The sequence below is a fragment of the Myxine glutinosa genome, chromosome 8 (assembly GCF_964187855.1).
Source record: "Myxine glutinosa chromosome 8, kmMyxGlut1.1, whole genome shotgun sequence".
In the NCBI taxonomy this organism is placed as follows: Eukaryota; Metazoa; Chordata; class Myxini; order Myxiniformes; family Myxinidae; genus Myxine; species Myxine glutinosa.
The window spans coordinates 59,772,673-59,796,474 of NC_136268.1; the positions used below are offsets into that span (position 1 = coordinate 59,772,673).

At 42.9% G+C, this 23,802-nt stretch overlaps 2 protein-coding genes across 3 annotated transcripts in view; both read left to right on the plus strand.

The window, feature by feature from the left end:
* LOC144893281 (uncharacterized) overlaps nt 1-23,802 on the plus strand; it is a 1,021,022-nt gene that overhangs the window by 421,383 nt on the left and 575,837 nt on the right. The window lies entirely within an intron of this gene.
* Nucleotides 4,519-22,628, plus strand: DNAJC12 (DnaJ heat shock protein family (Hsp40) member C12). Of its 2 annotated transcripts, XM_068124535.2 has the most exons (5): nt 4,519-4,690; nt 12,856-12,934; nt 15,008-15,147; nt 15,725-15,884; nt 22,407-22,628. In XM_068124535.2, exons 1-5 carry the CDS (start codon nt 4,613-4,615, stop codon nt 22,502-22,504), a joined length of 555 nt encoding a protein of 184 aa, XP_067980636.2. In that variant the 5' UTR covers nt 4,519-4,612; the 3' UTR covers nt 22,505-22,628. The 2 variants fall into 2 exon arrangements, with proteins under 2 accessions (XP_067980636.2, XP_067980637.1); XM_068124536.1 differs by lacking the exon at nt 15,725-15,884 and having other exon boundaries at nt 15,008-15,094; nt 22,410-22,628.

Here is a 23,802-nt window from a genome sequence, read left to right on the forward strand (position 1 = left end):
CTGGACTACATCTAGAAATCCTCATCTGTTCTACCCTTTCCATGTTCCTAAACTACATCTAGAAATCCTCATCTGTTCTACCCTTTCCATGTTTCTGGATGACATCGAGAAATCCTCATCTGTTCTACCCTTTCCATGTTTCTGGACTACATCTAGAAATCCTCATCTGTTCGACCCTTTCCCTGTTCCTGAACTACATCTAGAAATCCTCATCTGTTCTACCCTTTCCATGTTCCTAAACTACATCGAAAAATCCTCATCTGTTCGACCCTTTCCCTGTTTCTGGACTACATCTAGAAATCGTCATCTGTTCGACCCTTTCCATGTTTCTGGACTACATCTCGAAATCCTCATCTGTTCTACCCTTTCCATGTTCATGGACTACATCTAGAAATCCTCATCTGTTCTACCCTTTCCATGTTTCTGGACTACATCTAGAAATCCTCATTTGTTCTACCCTTTCCATGTTCCTGAACTACATCTAGAAATCCTCAGCTGTTCTACCCTTTCCATGTTTTCTGGACTACATCTAGAAATCCTCATCTGTTCTACCCTTTCCATGTTTCTGGACTACATCTAGAAATCCTCATCTGTTCTACCCTTTCCATGTACCTGAACGACATCTAGAAATCCTCATCTGTTCTACCCTTTCCATGTTCCTGGACTACATCTAGAAATCCTCATCTGTTCTACCCTTTCCATGTTTCTGGACTACATCTAGAAATCCTCATCTGTTCTACCCTTTCCATGTTTCTGGACTACATCTAGAAATCCTCATCTGTTCTACCCTTTCCATGTTTCTGTACATCTAGAAATCCTCATCTGTTCTACCCTTTCCATGTTCCTGAACGACATCTCGAAATCCTCATCTGTTCTACCCTTTCCATGTTTCTGGACTACATCTAGAAATCCTCATCTGTTCGACCCTTTCCATGTTCCTGGACTACATCTAGAAATCCTCATCTGTTCCACCCTTTCCATGTTTCTGGACTACATCTAGAAATCCTCATCTGTTCTACCCTTTCCATGTTTCTGGACTACATCTAGAAATCCTCATCTGTTCTACCCTTTCCATGTTCCTAAACTACATCTAGAAATCCTCATCTGTTCGACCCTTTCCATGTTCCTGGACTACATCTAGAAATCCTCATCTGTTCCACCCTTTCCATGTTCCTGAACTACATCTCGAAATCCTCATCTGTTCTACCCTTTCCATGTTCATGGACTACATCTAGAAATCCTCATCTGTTCTACCCTTTCCATGTTTCTGGACTACATCTAGAAATCCTCATCTGTTCTACCCTTTCCATGTTTCTGGACTACATCTAGAAATCCTCATCTGTTCTACCCTTTCCATGTTTCTGGACTACATCTAGAAATCCTCATCTGTTCTACCCTTTCCATGTTTCTGTACATCTAGAAATCCTCATCTGTTCTACCCTTTCCATGTTCCTGAACGACATCTAGAAATCCTCATCTGTTCTACCCTTTCCATGTTTCTGGACTACATCTAGAAATCCTCATCTGTTCGACCCTTTCCATGTTCCTGGACTACATCTAGAAATCCTCATCTGTTCCACCCTTTCCATGTTCCTGAACTACATCTAGAAATCCTCATCTGTTCCACCCTTTCCATGTTTCTGGACTACATCTAGAAATCCTCATCTGTTCTACCCTTTCCATGTTTCTGGACTACATCTAGAAATCCTCATCTGTTCTACCCTTTCCATGTTCCTAAACTCCATCTAGAAATTCTCATCTGTTCGACCCTTTCCATGTTCCTGGACTACATCTAGAAATCCTCATCTGTTCCACCCTTTCCATGTTCCTGAACTACATCTCGAAATCCTCATCTGTTCTACCCTTTCCATGTTCATGGACTACATCTAGAAATCCTCATCTGTTCTACCCTTTCCATGTTTCTGGACTACATCTAGAAATCCTCATCTGTTCTACCCTTTCCATGTTTCTGGACTACATCTAGAAATCCTCATTTGTTCTACCCTTTCCATGTTCCTGAACTCCATCTAGAAATCCTCATCTGTTCTACCCTTTCCATGTTTCTGGACTACATCTAGAAATCCTCATCTGTTCCACCCTTTCCATGTTCCTGAACTACATCTAGAAATCCTCATCTGTTCTACCCTTTCCATGTTTCTGGACTACATCTATAAATCCTCATTTGTTCTACCCTTTCCATGTTTCTGGACTACATCTAGAAATCCTCATCTGTTCTACCTTTTCCATGTTCCTGAACTACATCTAGAAATCCTCATCTGTTCTCCCCTTTCCATGTTTCTGGACTACATCTAGAAATCCCCATCTGTTCTACCCTTTCCATGTTCCTGAACTACATCTAGAAATCCTCAGCTGTTCTCCCCTTTCCATGTTCCTGAACTACATCTAGAAATCCTCATCTGTTCTACCATTTCCATGTTCCTGGACTGCATCCAGAAATCCTCATCTGTTCTACCCTTTCCATGTTCCTGGACTACATCTAGAAATCCTCATCTGTTCTACCCTTTCCATGTTCCTGGACTACATCTAGAAATCCTCATCTGTTCCACCCTTTCCATGTTCCTGAACTACATCTAGAAATCCTCATCTGTTCTACCCTTTCCATGTTTCTGGACTACATCTAGAAATCCTCATTTGTTCTACCCTTTCCATGTTTCTGGACTACATCTAGAAATCCTCATCTGTCTACCTTTTCCATGTTCCTGAACTACATCTAGAAATCCTAATCTGTTCTCCCCTTTCCATGTTTCTGGACTACATCTAGAAATCCTCATCTGTTCTACCCTTTCCATGTTCCTGAACTACATCTAGAAATCCTCAGCTGTTCTCCCCTTTCCTTGTTCCTGAACTACATATAGAAATCCTCATCTGTTCTACCATTTCCATGTTCCTGGACTACATCTAGAAATCCTCATCTGTTCTACCCTTTCCATGTTCCTGGACTACATCTAGAAATCCTCATCTGTTCTACCCTTTCCATGTTCCTGGACTACATCTAGAAATCCTCATCTGTTCTACCCTTTCCATGTTCCTAAACTACATCTAGAAATCCTCATCTGTTCTACCCTTTCCATGTTTCTGGATGACATCGAGAAATCCTCATCTGTTCTACCCTTTCCATGTTTCTGGACTACATCTAGAAATCCTCATCTGTTCGACCCTTTCCCTGTTCCTGAACTACATCTAGAAATCCTCATCTGTTCTACCCTTTCCATGTTCCTAAACTACATCGAGAAATCCTCATCTGTTCGACCCTTTCCCTGTTTCTGGACTACATCTAGAAATCGTCATCTGTTCGACCCTTTCCATGTTTCTGGACTACATCTAGAAATCCTCATCTGTTCGACCCTTTCCCTGTTCCTAAACTACATCGAGAAATCCTCATCTGTTCTACCCTTTCCATGTTTCTGGACTACATCTAGAAATCCTCATTTGTTCTACCCTTTCCATGTTTCTGGACTACATCTAGAAATCCTCATCTGATCGACCCCTTCCATGTTCCTAAACTACATCGAGAAATCCTCATCTGTTCGACCCTTTCCCTGTTCCTAAACTACATCGAGAAATCCTCATTTGTTCTACCCCTTCCATGTTCCTAAACTACATCTAGAAATCCTCATCTGTTCGACCCCTTCCATGTTCCTAAACTACATCGAGAAATCCTCATCTGTTCGACCCTTTCCCTGTTCCTAAACTACATCGAGAAATCCTCATTTGTTCTACCCTTTCCATGTTTCTGGACTACATCTAGAAATCCGCATCTGTTCGACCCTTTCCCTGTTCCTGGACTACATCTAGAAATCCTCATCTGTTCTACCCTTTCCATGTTTCTGGACTACATCTAGAAATCCGCATCTGTTCGACCCTTTCCCTGTTCCTAAACTACATCGAGAAATCCTCATCTGATCGACCCTTTCCCTGTTCCTGAACTACATCTAGAAATCCTCATCTGTTCTACCCTTTCCATGTTCCTAAACTACATCGAGAAATCCTCATCTGTTCGACCCTTTCCCTGTTTCTGGACTACATCTAGAAATCCGCATCTGTTCTACCCTTTCCATGTTTCTGGACTACATCTAGAAATCCGCATCTGTTCGACCCTTTCCCTGTTCCTAAACTACATCGAGAAATCCGCATCTGTTCGACCCTTTCCCTGTTCCTAAACTACATCTAGAAATCCGCATCTGTTCGACCCTTTCCCTGTTCCTAAACTACATCGAGAAATCCTCATCTGTTCTACCCTTTCCATGTTCATGCAAACAATCCATGCTTGGGAAGTTAAAATCCCCATAAATCAAGACTCTTCCCTTATCAAATGCCTGTTAAAAACATGTTGACAATAAAACCTCTCGGTGCTATTGCGCATTTTGCGACAACACAGCGGCTCGTTCCTCAAGGTGTCGGCAGAGCGTTCATTACGTTTATCTGATGACCTTTCCCGAGCGGACCAATGGGCGTGCAGGCCACGATCAATGCTGACGTTTCAGTGGGACACGCCCCTCGCGTGAAAGTGTGGGGGCGGCACGTGTTGTCGTCCGCATCGTGCGGGTTGTATCAGGACACGATATAACAGGATTTACAAGCTGCGAGTATAATGGACGCTATTTTGAACTACACGAAAGATCCCGCGTCTGACTACTACCATCTCATTGGATGCAACGAATTCTCTTCGGTAAGCGCAGGTGGTCCACAGGTGTGACGTCTACGACACGGAGTGTGCGAGTGGTCTCCCACATATTCCTGGTTCCATTCTCCGATGTTTTCTTGTCTTTTATCGGGTCCTCCATCATGTGCGCCTGGCACGTTTGCCGTTGCTTTAAAAAAAACTTCAAATTTGAACGACATTATGGTTTTTAAACTATATATTAATATATTTAAATGTCAGTGATTGTTAAGATTGTTCATAGTAAATACTGAGGGGTAAAATAAAATAAAGTGTACAGTTGGACAGGGAATGTACTGTCCCTATCCAATTGTAAACGTTAACTTCAGGATGACGTACAGGTAAGACAGCCAGCTTAACATTCCCTCTCCGTGCTGTCGACATATTACGTCCGTTGATATTATGGGCCTGGGATGGAACGTGCATCCAGTTGTCCTGTCTGCGCATCTTTATTAATAATGTTCACAAGTAAAAGGTCAGGGGTCAACCTGTCTAGTTTTTCTCATAAGTTGAAGGGAAAAACTTGTTTTTTAAATGAATGAAATGTCTTTCACCCCTCCACCTGCATTAACTTGGGGTGTGTTCAGTTACCAAGTTTATTTGTAGAGTGCTCGGCAAGCGGCTTAAGCGCTCAAGCGAGCATTCCATTCCAGAACCGTTGATAAAGAACGCCATGCTTGGCAAGCGCTATCTAGCTGCTTGGTAACTGAACACACCTGTAGAGGGATAGCCAAGAGGTATGCACACCTCCTGAGCTGTCTCGGCTGGGTTCTCATCTCGGCCCAGCTATAAACTGTCATCCTGCAGTGTGCCATCCATTTCTGAATCTGACGGACCATACTTGGTGTCGGTGCTGCCAAAGCAGTTTTTTTTGGCAAGGCTTATTATACAAGGTGGTTTGCCATTGCCCAGTAGTAGTTAGAGCAGGAATTTGACCACAGTGCCGGCGATAGCTCACCTACTCTTTGCAAAGGACACCGTGGAAACTTTAACGTCGGCCAACTTAAGCTGGCAGACGGGACGCTCGTTTAACGTTCACCCGAGGGACGGCACACACATTGACGAATCACCGTACATGTGAAACACATGGATGACAGTTTATAGCTGGGTCTGGATTCCAACCCAGGCGAGTGCGCGTACCTCTAAGCCATTCTGTTACTCCAATGCCCTCCATTAGGAGGATTTAATGCAAGACGTCCCGTCTGCTAGCACTGGTTGTTGGTGGACCTTAAATACTCCATGGCGTCTTTCGTGAAGAGTAGGTGAGTTATCGGCAGCACCCTGGATTTGATTTTACAAAGCCTTGTATTGTCCTGAGTGAAGGCTGGAAAGTCGAATGCAAACCACTCCGCATTACCCTTGCCAATAAACTGATTCAGTAGCACTGATACTACAATGATGATCCATTGATGTTTATTATGTAACTTGGAGATACTATTATATAGGCATATTTGGAATTTCGTGTATTTTTTTTGTTAAAAGCAAAAACTCAATTGATTTTGTAAGAAGGTATCATAAGCTTTAAAAAAATTAGGGTGGCATTTTTTCTGAACATTCTAAGACTATGAAATCCAAGATGGCGTCCAAAATGGCCACCGAACACTAATAATGCGATATCTTCGCGAGTACATGTGATACAATTACAAATAAAGTGTCAATATATGTTTTCTGAGACCAGGAATCGAATGGAATCATCAAATTTATGTTATACTAGGGCATGCCCGTACGTGGGTGCAATGCCCGTACGTGGGTACGTGGGTGCGAGTACGGTGACAATCCCCCCCCCCCTCTATTTACATGAAATGGTTTGGTCCATGAAATGGTTTGGTCCATTCGCAACGCCAAAGCGAACGGCGAACGCTTTACATGAAATGGTTTGGTCCATGAAATGTTTTGGTCCATTCGCAACGCCAAAGCGAACGGCGAACGGCTTGCGAGTACAGTGACAATCCCCCCCCTCTATTTACATGAAATGGTTTTAATTAGTTTTAAAACATAGTTTAACGCCAACATAGCGGCAACATAGTTTGCCAACGTGAAATAAATGAATACGCTCTCAAATGTGCCGTCCGAGGCAGAGTGTGTTCGCCACGTTCGGCACACGCGATAACTCGCTGCTCTCTGATTGGTTGAATCGTTTTTTGGACATAGCTCGGTAAGTACTTGTCCGATTAATATGAAAACTTGAAAAGGCACATCCTCGGGTCCCCAGCAATATACCTGGCAAGTTTAAAGTATATCGGACCCGTGGTTGTCGAGAAACAGCGGTCACAGACAAACATACAAACACACATACACACATACACACATACACACAGAGATTAATGGAATTATAGATAGATGTATGATCTACATGCCAAATTCCAAAATGGCCACCGCGCACCCGCAATGTAAACTATACCTTCTCCCTTCGCATGTAATTACAAACAAAGTATCTATTTAAAGACATGTATTTTTCACAAAGAATACATAATTAACAAGCCAACAAACAGATCAAAATAAAATACTTGAATTACTGTTCAATCTCTTAAATCGTTTAAACAGGAAGATGCAAAAAGTCATACCGATTAAATGCCTGGCTTTCATTTAGTATTTTTAACAATGGATATCAAGTGAATTATAATTTTGTGAATGTCATAGAAAGTAACACCTCAATCTTCACAGTCTTCATTTATCCCTGGTTGGACAGTTTTGTTGTTGCAGCTGAAAACCCAGCATCCACAAACTTCCGTACATGGGATATTGTTCTTGCGACAGCTGCACCTTCGTTCGCATCCACGTTTGCACCCGCACTTTATGAGGTGCAATACTGCTTCAGGAGCTGGTGGATTCAAACAGCGAACTGGAGAGAAGTGACTTGAAACTGCATCAAATGTCCAACCAAATGCAGCTGGTGCTGGGAGGCACGGGTGAGTTTCACAAGCTTTTCTCCAAATCATGGATATGTAATGTGCCCGACGAATGTGTAAGTCCAGTGAACCAGAAGTTGGTGGTAGGTTTTCTCCTTCGGCTGCACGATTTGAGTACAGGAACCAACGGAGCTCATTCACTTTTGTGTAGATTTTGGATCGATACAAAATACAGAAAGCGTTCCAACTGAGAGCATACATCAGCGGGCAGATCAATGTCATCATTCCCGAGCATTGCTAGTGCATCCAGGATCTCATAATCACAAGACATAAATGCCTTGAAGCACGAGTCTTTGGTTCTGCCAGCAAATCTACCAGACATATCGGAACCTGTCAGAGCATGAAAACCTAACAGTGCAGAAGCGCGCTTTGGTCCTAAGTTGTTGTATATGCTCCGCACAGAAATGTTCCTCTTCAGCCTGCCCTTTCCCGTAAGGAAGGTTGTAGACGTTGGTAAGTTTGGATACATGTAGACAAGCAACAAAAAGACGTCTGTGTCTGGGGAACTGACAACAAGTTCTGCTTCATTGAGAACAGTTAGAGCATGCAGTACAAGCAAAGTGTCTGCCTCTTCTTGGCTGTGAGTGAGGAGCGAGTCTGGGATATCAACATTGCCCTTGGTTTGTGTTCCTGAGGTCACCATAAGTTGTTTCAGTCTGTTGTTGGAGCTCTTGCTGTGACATACAACTTTGTCAGCCAAATACTCGGTCAGTTGTCCTTTGGCACGGATATCTGATAAGAAGTCCTTCAGGGAAATATGTTGGATTAAAGTGTTGTCCTTCACGTGGTAATATGTTGACTTTCCCTTGGTCCTCTTTGTCCTCATCTGTTCCTTGAGCGATGTTTTGATGTACCGGTCGAACACCAATCTGACCTCATCATATTGTGCTGCCATGTTACAGATTATCTGGAGAAAGGCATCTGCAAAGTCTTGGCATGTTTTCATTTGTTCCGTTTTGATAACTGAATTTACCACAGCCATCCCATCAATAATGATCACTCGGTGTGCTGACGATTCATCTGTTGGGTCAACATTTGTATGTTCCACTGCTGTCTGCCACCTGCAAGGGTACTTGGATTGCTTGGATTGCCTCATTTCTGTCAGCTTGAACATGTTGTGTGTTACTGTCCAGCTTCTCAAGATGATGAAGTATTGATGCCTTATCGTATGCCAGCAGGAGGGATCCATCTGAAGCAAATAGTGATCGAGGCACCACACCAAACTCATAAGTTCCGATGCATTCCTTGAGATTCAGCTCTGGTCGACTTCTTGAAATAACAATGAACCGTTGCAACAGTCCTCGCTCTTCTTTGATTTTGACCACCTTGTCTCCCATTCAGATTTCTGCCATTGCATTGGCACTTTTGAAGGTACCCAGTTTCTTTTTGGTCATTTTGTCCCACACAGAAAGTTTTCCTTCCGTTAGGCGTTCAGTGACGAAACCTTCAAACATCTGTTGCCCAATCTCATCATGCCGAAGGATGTCGTTGGTAGCAGTTTCATTCATAACTGCTTTGGTGAGCAGGTTGTAGATCTCATCCTCATCAGTGGATTCAAATGGGTTTCCATGCTCGTGAAATACTGCACTGAGTTTGACAGCATTTTGTGTTATTCGGGAGAGCTTTCCCCCTGTGAGCTCATGGTGCTGTGTTCTCTTCGCCTTGCTGCCAGTGAAGTACTTTTTCTCAAATTCATGTTGTAAGTTTGAGAGTTCAGGTGCAATAAGAAAGTACTTGTCCAGTGACTTTTCATTCTGTGTGATTCCAACTATGCCTCCACAATAACCTTCAGTTCACGATTCTCTTGTTCAATCGCATGGTCTGGGCCTATTGATGTGAATCCAGAAACACCTTTGGTGACGCAGAAGTTCCCTTTCATGAACTCTGCCCAGATCTCAGGATGCTGCTTTTCTGTTTGTTGCATTGTAGAAATGTACAGTGGTAGAAGGCGTGCATAGTTTAAATGATCATGGGCAAAGAAGTACTTCATGAGTGATTCCAGACTCTGCATGTGCAGCAATAGGTCTCGTTGTCTGGTGGCTCGAACAAATAGGAGGATGGTCTCGAACTGCTTCATGTATTTTCCGATGAAACGCTGAATCTTGTTTGCAGTGCCTTCAGATTGTTTGATCTTTTGGAAGATGTCCCTGGATTCGAACATTTCGATTGTTTTTTTAACGGCATCAATGAGTTTGTGTCTGCTTCCTGAGTCTGTATTGATGTCTTGCTGATAGGCTTCTCCCAAAAGAGTGGATGTTTCCTTCAAGAAAGCTTCTTCATCAGGCTGAAGTTGCAGGAACTTTCGGAAGTACAAACTGTACAAAGCAAGCAAGGTAACTGTATGAGCTTCCAGTGCTCGATACATGTGTTTTCCGTAGAGTATTTGTCTTACGGTTGTAGGTGAGTAAAGTCCAGCTTCGACCCATGCTTGGTCAATACCACTCCCTTCCACATATTTACCCATGGCAGCCAGTGCCCAGAAGACGATGTGCAGCTCGCCAGGTCGAAACAAGAACTGCTTCTTGATGTCCTCACGCTCCATCCACAACTTCATGGCCATGTCGTATAGCTGAAGATCAAGAGTCACGACTGTGATAGATTCTGGTCCCATGACATGAGTGGCGATAGCACGTGCTCCCATCAGACCTGTGAACAGGGTGTCATACTCTGTTGGTGGCAATCGTATTAGTGGTGGTACAAGGGCAATGTTTGTCTTGGAACCAGATGGAGACAACAGAGAGTTGAAGGTGCCCCATGTTCCTGGAGAAGTAGAGCTTGATTTTACTTCAACTTCACTTTCGTTGAAGTCCAAACAGCCAATAATCCATGCCATATCCTTCTCTTTGTTTGACTGTGAGCTGGACTTGCAGGAATTCAGTGTGCAAACACACTTTTTGTTTGTTGGTATTGGTTTGTCACATGATAGTATTTCACATGGAATAGCCTCCTCTAATGTTTGAGACCTTGATGACCGATCGATATCAAGTGGTGTTGCTGGGGATTTGTCAGATGCAGTCTGATATATAGCGGTGGCAGTGCCATGGAGTGTGTTCATGCCACAAGGCGTGGATTCGAGAAAATCTATGTTGTCCAGTGCAAACAAAACAAACATGTCGTTAACCAACCAAGGTGGTCGATAAATTCCTCCCATGGATTTTATCCTTTCAAGAACAGCATTTGCGACGGCAGTCTCTATTTCCATTACCTTGTTGTACGGGACAGTGAGGTCTAGTTTGCCTAATGTCTCCACAAGGGCCTTGGACCTGGTGTTTTTGTGCACATCCAGAGCTAAGCCGACGGTAAGGGGAGTCTCAGTGCGGTGTTTGAAAGTGACATCTTCATGTTTTGTTTCATAGGTGACCTGCCGATCAGACTTGTATGCACATACGAAATGTTGTGCCAGCACAGATGCACTTTGGTTCATAGATTCGGCCCTGCTGATTGTTTTAACATGATGTAAACCTTGGATAGCAAGCTTGCAGAGGAGTTGAAGCAAAGCAGGTGGTTCATAATTATCAAATGTTCCTTCGAATTTCCACGGGGTTGCGCTTGCAATGTCTCTTCTCAGTATTTTAGATGCTTTCAGAAGGACTTTCACATCTTCTCTTAGGTCTTTTGTATCGGAGGCCAACGCACCAGCTAACAGGGTTTCCTTGGATTTTGTAGAAAGTACTTGCTCAGGTTTGGTTTTGTCTGGAGGCCTGGTGAAGTGCACATCAGCGATGTCAAAAATCAGTTGCTTTAAGTATGGTTTGTATCGTGGATTGTCGGGTAAAGGGAACCCATTGGCTTCTAGCAAACCAACATATGATTGTTCAATGTCGTTCATATTCAAAGCTGAACTGTTAGATGGGTCATTGATTTCAGTTTCCACCATGTCGAGCATCTCCAGGTCAGACACTAACTGTGCAAAATGAACATGCTGTTTTGGAGGTCTGTTAGCTTTTTCTATGTCTCGTTTTGCATGGCCTAAGCACAGAAGGTGATACTTCATGTCCTCAGCAACTGCTGTAAGAAGATCAGATGAGCCTACAACATTGCTCAGTCTAACGTTCAAAAGTTTTCTGTCTGTTTGTTGACCAATGGCTTTGAGCTGAGCTCCCATGTTTTCAGTTGAGACGTCGTGCAATTTGTCTGCTTTGTCTTCCTGACAAATGACACACATCTCTGTCGAAAGCCTGACTTCTGGTAGATCGCTGTGATGTGGAAGCACTTGTAGATGCAGCATCAGATTTTTTCGGTCGTCCTTTTGTCTTCTGTTTTATATAACTGACGCTGCCTGTCGCTTGTCCTTTCTCATATCGGGTCTTGGCTCGTTCAATGCATGTTTTATGTGTGAGATCCTTATAACATGTCTTGTGGTATGAAAAACCATTCTGTAACAGTTCATGGGCTGACAAACCTTTTATGCGATTCTTTAATGTAGAGAATTCTGTTTCCCCATATGAACATCGAACATCGGTTGTTGTAATTACTTTCTCTACTGAAGGCAAAGAAGGACGAAGCACATAGTTTGTATATAATCTGTTTGCTTGCTGCTCAACTGGCAAATAAAGCATAGTTCAAAATCCACCGTTTTTGACTTCTTGTTCGATGAAGACTCTGCCATTTTGGTTAATCTAAGGTCTCTAAGCTATGTTATCCTGGGTGATGGTTGCTGTGGGTACTTGCAGCCTGCAAAAGAAGAAAAGAATATGTTAGTACACCATAAAATGGACAAGTGGAACCTTAACACTATAAAGCGAACAAACTGCTGCCGGTGACTGGATTCGAACGTCAATTTTCCGGCCGCCATGTTGAAATAAAAAAGGCAGCCTCTGTCTGAAATTGTGCAAAATAAAAAGATTAGTAGTCAGGTGGAAGTTATTGTTATTATAGTCACCTCTATATACAAGTTCCAAGCAGTTCATGCTGAAAACAAAAATATTTAAACCACATTAAGTTAATTTTAGCGTCAAATTTAGGGCGTTTTGCTACGGTGGCGGCCATCTTGGATTTCAGGCCGTTAGAATGTTCAGAAAAAATGCCACCCTAAATTTTTTTTAAAGCTTATGATACCTTCTTACAAAATCAAGTGAGTTTTTGCTTTTAACAAAAAAAATACACGAATATATTTTTCATGACAAATATGCCTACAGTAAGACCCCAAATGACGGTTAGACAGTTAACCAGCATTATTACTGGTATAAATAAGTCTTTGTATATTAAACATATGTAGGTGAAATGATGAATACTCTTTTCATTTAAGATCTCTCGCTCCTGCAGATGGAACAAATTTTGACAGAGTACAAGATCCGTGTTCTTCAGTGCCACCCAGACAAGCATCCGGACAACCCAACAGCAGGTTCAACAGAATTGCATCGATAATGAAATAATGTCCAACATTTAAAAAAAGGAAAATAGCAGCATTACAACAAAGACAAAAATGTATCAAAAGTGAAGTGACACTGATGTGTTGTTTATAAAAAAAAAATACTCCAACTAGAACAGCACTCGGTAGAGCGCATACCTTCACCAGGATGAACAGCTTACGTTTTTTTACGTTTTGTATCCCACTAGTAGGCCAGATTTACATCAGTACCTAAACCAAAATCTAATCGGCTTCCTCTTGTCATCTACTCAACTCACCCAACTAGTTTGGTCCAAATCCACCCACAACGTTTTGAGATTAAAAAAAAAAAAAAAACAACCTTTAGAGGCCATTTTTCCCCGCAAAGCGGGGGTTGGCCTTTTTCGGGCACAGTGGTTGTTGTTTTTGTTGGTCCCCTTTTTGAAGCAATGTTTTACAGCCGGAAGGCCTTCCTGCCGCCAACCCTTTTTGTCGCCTTTTACGACAAACAGGGATTACCAGTGAACTGGTACTCAAATTAGCCGACCTCGGAAGGATGACAGGCTGAGTCAACCCTCCTGGCGTTAATTCAGCGATCGACCGGGATTCAAACCCAGGATCCTAGGATCCTAAGCTGGCACCCTAGCCGCTAGCCCAACACCAGACTTCATGTACCTAGTCATGCTATATATCGTTTTTGGCCCAATCTCTCAATGGTGCAGAATCACTAAAGGATCCTCGGATCCGGATCTTCACCAAAATCGAATTTCGTCCTTTTCACACACCCAACCTGTCCACCAAGATTTTCTAACATACCGTCGCGTCCGTACCTAGTTAACACCAGCCTTGGACGGTTGAACTGAACCAGCTTTAACTCCCGAGGCGACGTCTCAATAATGGCAGTTATTGCGCGCGCGAGATGCAAGAGACACGAAGTGTGTAACTACACGAAAACACAGGTTTAATCCGAAACCCAAACCAAGGACGAAATAACAAAATGTAACGATAATGATTTGTACCAAAATAAGGCGCGGAATGAAAAATAAGGCTGAGGTAAAAATGCTAACTTGAGGATCCTCCACTCAGATACAAATACGAACACCGGTAAAGTAATAACATAAAAGCTCCCTCTCCAGCACTTAGCTGTCCCCAAAATGGGTCCTTTTTGTGAGATCGGTAGTGGTAGTGTCCGGAGCCACCAGGCGGGAAACCTGGGAAAAATGGTGACGTTGAACGCTGCACGTCGAAGGCCACCGGGGATGAGGCGAGTCTTGAAGACGGCGCTCTTTCTTTCTCCTCCATGTGGGAAGGACAGCACGGTTGTCAGCTCCCTTGTGAGCCCAGTGATCAAAGCTCCCTCATGATCGCCGCACCAAACACTCTCCTCAGGAAGACCAACATGGCCAAGCTCCTTGTTCGGCAAGAACCAAATCGCAAAGTTTCCTGCTGCCGCCCGTGCTCTCTGAACCAATCGCAAAGCTTCTTGCTGCCACTTGCACTCTCTAAGCACCAATCGCAAAGCTTCTTCTTTGCACGCTTGCTCACCAAGCACCAATCGCTTCTTCTTCGAGCTCGCCTCACGCTCCACCCACGTCATCCGGATGCGTCACAGGGCCGTGGCCTGCCGGTCCTCTCCCCCCGCCCACCATACCACTTAGCTTCGCCTCTCCTGGGCGGGTCTTTGCTGTAAGTGCCAATGTAGTGTGACTAGCTTGGCCGGCTGCCGTTTTTCTTGACCGGCGGCACTGGAAAAAATATTAAGGATGGCCACAGAGCGTTTCACGCACAGGGGAAATTAGCCTTAAACCCCATTACAAATTAACACCATCATCATTCGTGTGATGAACATTTAAACAACCTTAAGCTCCATTTTCCCTACTTGGTACATATAAATGCTCCTACATGTCACACGGTCCATGCTATTTCCTATTCAATCCTACCTTTCTTACGGCATTCTCTAACCTACCCGCCCACCCCCCATACATGTAACAATACTTTAAAACTGTTATACGAGTGCAGTTTGTGTCGCTTACTTATATATCTCCTGGTGCTTTGGCCAACTATTATGCCTGCTTTTATATTGAACAGACAAGCAATTTCGGATGTTGCAGCGGGCAAGAGAGGTGCTTGGTGATCCAGAGATGCGAGCTCAATATGACGAATGGTGCCACGCAGGTATTGCTCTGCACTTTGAGCAGTGGCTGGCACTTGGCAGCTCTGTTAAATCAGTAAGTGCTGGACACCCTGTATGTGCATATCACTCAAGTAAAAAAGAACAAATGATTGTGTTTTAGCTCCTCCATAATCCTTAGACCGTAGAAAAATAAAAGAAGGCAAAGGATAACATACACAGAAATAAACACAACGGGAAAGGAAAGATGCAGAGCCTCCGCTTACATCGTTCAGTTACTTCCTCTGTCTGCAATTCTCTCCCAATTTCAAGCAAAGATCTTGGAACTCTCACTTCCACAGCTCAAATGCAGTTTCCGGCCTTCCCAATATTCAAATAACACCTCGTGATCCCAGCGGTCCAATGGCATTCAAATATTTAGCTAGCACGTTTTACATCCCTACTCAGGAAAGGCACATGTGATGTCAAGAGATGTACGCGCAATGTCTTCTCAGCCAGCATGTGTTTTCACCATATTTATAAAAAGAAACTTAAGAATTTTATACAAAATAATTGCATAGATGAGCATCATGGAGCACCCTGATCCCCTCCTCACACACGATAACAATTCATTGTTGACTCTTAACTTAAGTGCCAGAGAATAACATGAATAATGCAACAACTGTTTCTTTCAGTCCATGCATTGGGTGGTACATGCTCAAAACACAGCCATGCTTGAGGATTTGCCTGCTGAGAATGGAAAAAGCACGACAAACACATCGGCTGAAACTCCGAGAATATGGTGCAAGGAAGACTTGCAGACCCAAGACTGCATGGCAAAGAGTCCTTCCCTGGCAGGAAAGCAGCAACATTATATAGAAGTTAAAAAAATAAAGTTTGATATCCCTGTGCTTTCTCCTCTTCCCATTCCACCTCTGCTGCCATAGCCCAAGTAAAGTTATGTAAATAGGTTGATATAATGAATGAATGTGGTGTTGATAATGTGCAGGCCTGATGGGCCAAATGGCCTTCCTGTGTCCAAGTTCCCTGCACGAGATTTAAACCTGGGTTCTCAGAATCATACAGTTTGTAATGTTGAATAACCAATTTGCTCTCAAAGAATATCCAAACTATGCCATCTTCGTATTACAGTCCAGTTTTGCCTAGTTAGGTCAAAATCCCTCTAGCGGTTCACAAATTATTGTGGTAACGAACATCTGCCACTTTCAGATAAAGGTTTCAGATACATGACCTTTGACCCCAAAATCGAATCAGTTCATCTTTGCGTAACAATACATCTTTGTACCAATTTTAGCAAAAAATACCTTCACTGGTTTCATAGTTCACTTGAAAAGCGAACCTGTACCTACTGAGTTGACGTTCGCCAGTCGTGCAACTGCTCACAGCTGGTTGTGGAAACATCCACACAAGTGATTCAGCCATAAGCAATAAAATTGGGCAATTGCTCCTTCAGGTGTACAAGTAGTCCTGGCTCAAACCATTGACTAAAAATAGAATATTGTTACGTTTGCGGGGGTAAACAAAGAAATACCTTCAGAAAGTTCAGAATGTGTAGATTAGCATGCTCCGAGTGTCGCGTAGAAGCAATCTCGATGTACGTAAGTAGGCCGTCTGTCCGGGTAAGAGCGTTTGCAAGTCGCCATAAGGGGCATGGCTTTGTGCTAATTAAATCTAGGGCTTAAAGATGAATTCCCCAGTGTGTAATTTGCCTCCTCTGATCTTCCCTTCGGTTTTATTGCATTTGGCTGGCCAGGAAATTGAGGGCTCAGTAAAACAACTATAACAAATGGACCCATTCGCTCACAACGCTGCCAGGGCTATTACCAACACCCAGCACATTTTCCGATCATGCCAGTCAAGCCCGTGCCTTCGTCATCTGAACATTCCCGAACAGAGATTAGACTCCGCCCCCCAACAACTCGTAACCAGGAGGCAACGCCCTGGCCTTCGTGATTGGTAGAGGCGTGATGGGATGATTGAGTAGAGCTCGGTGATTGGACAGAGTGTGATGTCAGCATGGAACATTCGAGAGCTGGAGGAAGAGAACGCGGTCTCACCATCTTGATCCTGACGTTCGTTGGAGGCTGTTGCATTTTCTCTTTGTTCTGGCTTGGTCACGGGCGCATCTTTGGCTCGTGTGCGCCTGTGGAAAGAGACTGAACGGGAGAGGTTCGGGGCAGTCGGCGTTGCGGGAGGGGGCCTCACGTTGGGACGTCGGGGAGCGCGACTCCGCGCCATTTTGTGCACTTCCCGCGCGGTGGTTTGGAGGTGATGAACGTCGACAAGCCCTCGGTTGAACTGCAAAGCTGAGTGCCGGCCGATTACCATACAGACTCTCCTCGACGTAGGCGACTGATGACGACTCGCACTTATGACCGTCGCAAACATCTCAGTTGCTCCTTATGCCTCGTGCTGACAACATCCCTTACGCTCCATCGCCTATAAGTGTGTGTGCACCGTACTGCCATCATCATGTCTAGCAAGAGGAAGAGTGCATCCACCGATATATATATATATATATATATATATATATATATATATATATATATATATATATATAATGGTATCTGTAATCTGGTTCTCCAACCTAATGAGCGGACAACATGACGTCATCGCCATGCACGTCCGCCTTGCCTGCAAAGTTCCAGAGGAACCATCTAGCAGTGCGTCATTACGGATTATAAATACAGATACTGTCACAAGTGCATGCAAAACTCACAGTTACCGACCTGGTTTCGCCCTTGTTGGGGCTTCATCAGGGCAACGCAGTGAGGCTTTCCATACACTTGTAACTCTGTGACCCTTTCGGTTTTTATATCAGTCACTATGCGACCTTCATATCATCAGTGGAGAACCGCCAGCAAGGTGTCCCATACAGCTGCTGCTGCACCTTGCTGGGAGCGATACGCACCGCCTGCCACGCGGTGACGTTATCTCTGGTATCCACTCATCATATGGAGTCGACCTGGTTGCGGTTGGGAGTTACTAATAATGGTATCTGTAATCTGGTTCTCCAACCTAATGAGCGGACAACATGACAGGTCGACTCCATATGATGAGTGGATACCAGAGATAACGTCACCGTGTGGCAGGCGGTGCGTATCGCTCCCAGCAAGGTGCAGCAGCAGCTGTATGGGACACCTTGCTGGCGGTTCTCCACTGATATGAAGGTCGCATAGTGACTGATATAAAAACCGAAAGGGTCACAGAGTTACAAGTGTATGGAAAGCCTCACTGCGTTGCCCTGATGAAGCCCCAACAAGGGCGAAACCAGGTCGGTAACTGTGAGTTTTGCATGCACTTGTGACAGTATCTGTATTTATAATCCGTAATGACGCACTGCTAGATGGTTCCTCTGGAACTTTGCAGGCAAGGCGGACGTGCATGGCGATGACGTCATGTTGTCCGCTCATTAGGTTGGAGAACCAGATTACAGATACCATTATTAGTAACTCCCAACCGCAACCAGGTCGACTCCATATGATGAGTGGATACCAGAGATAACGTCACCGCGTGGCAGGCGATGCATATCGCTCCCAGCAAGGTGCAGCAGCAGCTGTATGGGACACCTTGCTGGCGGTTCTCCACTGACGATATGAAGGTCGCATAGTGACTGATATATATATATATATATATATATATCAGTTACTATGCGATTTCATACCATCAGTGGTGAACCGCCATAAAGGTATCCCATCCAGCTGTGCTGTACCTTAATGGGAGCGATAAGAACCATCTGCCATATATATATATATATATATATATATATATATATATATATAAGTTCAAAACACACCTGGTCACAAGTGTGCCGCAGTGCCGCACTGACCGGGTCCTCAGTCGAGGTCCTCAGCATCATCCCGTTTCGGCCCTTCAACCTCGATACGGTCAGCTAAGGTGGGTCAGCAGGGGCACATACACATCCACATGCAGCAACTGCACCTGGATGCATACATACCCCCACCCAGTGCGAACAACAACACCAACACCTCCACATCCAGAATCCACAGCACCAAACAAACATGGTGGAACACTCAAACACCCACCTTTATACCCTTCACCACTCACCAACAAAACACACCAGATCATTCATACACACCCATACACAACACCAACCAACCACCTACCCTTACATCATACACCACTCAACACACAAAAACACACTCATGCAAAAATGAATTCATGCAAAAACACACACCCTCACACCCTCACCCACATACACAAAATAAGAAATAATAATGGTAACAAAAAAATAAATAAATCATACAACCAACCTCCACCATTCGACGTGCCTCCATAAACTTCCTCCATATCCAAAATGAGCCTTTCAAGGCAACCTGGGCCACCTTGTCACACATCCTCCTTCTTTCTGTCCCACACACTCCCAGCCTAGCAAGAAATGCAGAAAAGGAATTGCCAATATACCCTCTACACCCCACCTCAAATGGCTGACACGAAACTCGCCAACCCTTCTCCCGGCACTCTACCTCCAGCATGCTGTACTTTCCTCTCTTCTTCTCGTGCACCTCCTCCATGTTCTCTTCCCAAGGACTCCCCTAAGATGACCTGTCTTGTTGCACTTGACCAAATGACAATGTCAGGCCGATGACAAAGTCAATATATATCTATATATATATCTGTGCAGTGTCTGTGTTGTCACTGAACTACTTTCTCAAACTTTTGTGAAATCGTACCAACTTCTGGAATGCACATATCTCTCCCGTCGGTATGTCCTAAGGGTATTTTTTTCGAAAAAATTTCCAATTTTTTTTTTGGAAATTTTTTTTTTTCCAACTTCAATTGTTTATAAAATGTGATATCACGTATATTACAAATACATTTGTGCAAAATAATTGTTTGAATTATGATTGGTTTAAACCAAGACAAAACGGCAACTCGGGTACAGTCATTAATCTATATATCTACACATCTGGGCAGTCTGTGTTCACTTAACGACTCCCTCAAACTTTTGTTTTTGTGGTTGTGAAGTGTTTTTAATAACATTGTGGTCGTTTTGAATCACGTGGTGGTGAGGTATTTTGAATTATGTGGTGGTGAGGTGTTTTAATATCACATGGTGGTGAGGTGTTTTTAAATCACATGGTGGTGGTGTTTTGAATTACGTGGTGGTGAGGTATTTATAATTACGTGGTGGTGGTGTTTTTAATTAGGTGGTGGTGAGGTGTTTTGAATTACTTGGTGGTGAGGTGTTTTTAAATGACGTGGTGGTGAGGTGTTTTTAAATGACGTGTTGGTGAGGTGTTTTTATTACGTGTTTTATGGCTGTGAGGTTTTTAATTTTGTGGTGGTGAGGTGTTTTTATTATGTGTTTTATGGCTGAGGTGTTTTTATTACGTGTTTCATGGCTGAGGTGTTTTTATTTTCGTGGTGGTGAGGTGTTTTTATTACGTGTTTTATGGCTGTGAGGTGTTTTTACTATGTTTTATGGCTGTGAGGTGTTTTTATTACGTGTTTTATGGCTGTGAGGTGTTTTTAATTTCGTTGTGGTGAGGTGTTTTTATTACGTGCTTGATGGCTGTGAGGTGTTTTCAATTTCGTGGTGGTGAGGTGTTTTTATTATGTGTTTTATGGTGGTGAGGTGTTTTGAATTACGTGGTGGTGAGGTGTAATCGTCCCAAACTTCCAGTCTGCACCTACCCCTCCCCTATGTACGTGCTGAGGGGTTCTTTCTTGAAAAAAAAACATTCAACCTCAATCTTCAACCTAAATTGCCGATAAAAATGTAATATCACAAACACAACAAATACATTTGTGCCAAGTAATTGTTTGTATTATGATTGGTGAAAATCATGACAACACAGCAACTCAGGTACAGTCATTAGCCTCAGCTAAAATAAGCCCGTTCCTCAGTATCGACGCTTGGTGAGGCGAGCGCAGCGAGCCGAGCCAAGCTAGTATATATATATATATATATATATATTTATAATTAGTGCTGTGCCGACCGGCGATCAGAACAGGCCGATATCACCTAATTTTCAGTAATCTGCACTTGCAGATTACAATCAGTGTACAGTTCCAATGACCGATTAAAGTTGGACTGTACTCTATACAACCCCCAAACATTTAGTAGCTTTCAACCTTGTTTAGAATTAGAGCGAATTTCAATGATCAAATTGAAGAAAACAAAGTTGCACCTACTGCTTTAGAAACAGCTGCGAGTACAAAGAAAACCGCGACGCCCCCTACTGTACCATGCGATACGCGATGGCTCTTCCTGACTTCCTGGCAGAGTACGTCTTGGCGTCATACGTTCCAGGCGTGCATCAAATTCAATGTCCGTTAACTTAATTATTTTTACATTTCAAAGGTGGACTCACGGTTTTCTGGCTCCCCGAGCAAAATGAGGCACATTATACATGGTTTGTAAAATTACTGCTTCATTCGTTAGACCGAATGCTGTGACGTCATCTCACGTGATCCTAACGCACATGGCGTTCCCAAAACACAACAAACACGTGGAGCTCTATTTATTCCTCCATAATAACAGACTTCTGTTTTAATATCTTCTTCCTCCTCTGTTACCCTCGTTATTTTCCGGTGTGCCTCTTCACTCCATCTTTATGGCTCCCAGTTTCCCTCTGTGTATTTTTTTAATCTAACAAATGATGCTATGGTGGAATACGGACTTGGAAATATGTAATAAGTAATATATAATTAATAAATCCATGAGGGGTGAGTCGACTTACGACCTGCTTGTCAGAACGTAACCCCGTCGTAACTCGAGGAGTCTGTATTTTGTTTTATTCCTCCCTGTGTCTGTAATTTTGTCAGAATGGAGGTTCCCTCATTAAGATTGTTTTTGCCTCACCTTTCATTGTTACTTGCATATATTTTCATTAAATTGTTTATTGTTGCATTTTATCCTTTTGTCTCGTCTCGTTTCTTTGTTTGTGGGTCGAGGAATCAAACCCCGTGTCGACCTCCGTCTCAGGTAAAGATCCGGGCTTTTCCACCCCGCACGTGTCACTACTGCCAAGTTGGGTATGCGCCTTAGAGTAAAGCTCGTTTCGGTCAGGGGTCTTAACCCCAGGGACACGACAATATTAAACAGGTCAACGGAAACGGGTCTCAAAGCAGAAAAACAAAAAACAAGCAACTGAAAAATTTCAAGCACCAAATGAATTTTATCAAACGTTTCAGCAAAATGCTTTGATTGGTTATTTTTTTTTAATTACTAAAAAACACTTACACCGGATCGTGAGGAGAAAAAGGCTATAATAGGGGATTATGGTATGATAATATGATATGGTATGATAATATGGTATATGGTATGATTATGATAATATGCAGATGGTTCCAAAGCAACATATTTACATGAAGATTATTTGTGTTTTTCAGGTTACTCCGATGAATCTTTTGCACATGGCAGCTTTCTTTGGACAGCTGACACACCTTCAGAGCTGCTACGCAAGTTTAGAAACTACGAGTTGTGAAAGCACTATTGGATAAACATAAATATGAAGATGAACATAAACATAAAAAACATGCATGAATGTATTCTTTGTGGCCCAAAGATGGTCTATTGGTCGATGTGATATTAAAAGAGAATGTACAGTGTGGAATTGGACAAAATATTATTTATTGTAGCAGTAGTAGAAGTAATAGTTGTCGATCATCTGTGTACATGCTTTAATGACATCCAATTTAGGACAATTTGTGAAGTGATGTTCACCATAGTCAAAAAAAAACAAACCCTGGTGAAGACTATTTTCAAAAGCAAGACAATAAGAGTAATGATAGAACGCAGTCAATGACCTGACCCCAAGCCACTGATATTACAGGACAATGACCCCTAGCATAGTCAAAGCAACACTGGAATGGCTTCAGACCAAGAACGTGAAAGCCTTTGAATGACCCAGCCACAGCTGAGACTTAAATCCCATTGAGAATCTGTGGAAAGAATTGAAGATTGCTGTTCACCGACGCTCCCCATCCAACTTGACAGAGCTTGAGCAAATCTGCAAAAGGAAGAATGTGAGAAACTTCACAACTCCAGATGTGCAAAGCTGATACAGACATACCCAAGAAGACTTGAAATAGCTGCCAAAGGCGTTTCCACGAAGTATTGACTCATGGGGTTGAATACTTACTTATGTAACTTAGATATTTCTGTATTATTTTATTTTTTGTAAAAATTTCGAAAAAATATATTCCAGTTTACAATTATCATGTATTATGTATTATGTGTATATCAGTGATAAAACTAGAACGACACTTCGATATCATGACGTCTACCGATATTCCCCCACCCACATTATATATAATTGCACCAAGTTTGATTTAAATCCATTCAGATGTTCTTAAGTATCACATTTTGACCTGACATGACCTCTGACCTCACCAAAATCACTTCATTCCCCACCTTGAATGCCAAAATATAATCAGTTCATCTTTGTATCATAATATATACGTATACCAAGTTTGTTTAAAATCCCATCACTTGCTCACAAGTTGGTGTGGCAACATAATTTTTACTAGACATGCTCTCTGACCTCTTGACCCCAAAATGTATTCAGTTCATTATTACATCATTATACATACCTGTACCAAGTTTGATTTAAATCCCTTCAGCTGTTCTCAAGTTATCACATTTTTACCTGACATTACCTCTGACCTCTTGATGCCACAATCAAATCAGTTCATCTTTGCATCATATATACGTATACCAAATTTGTTCAAAATCCCATGACTGGTTCACAAGTTAGCTCGGTAACAGAATTTTTACCTGACG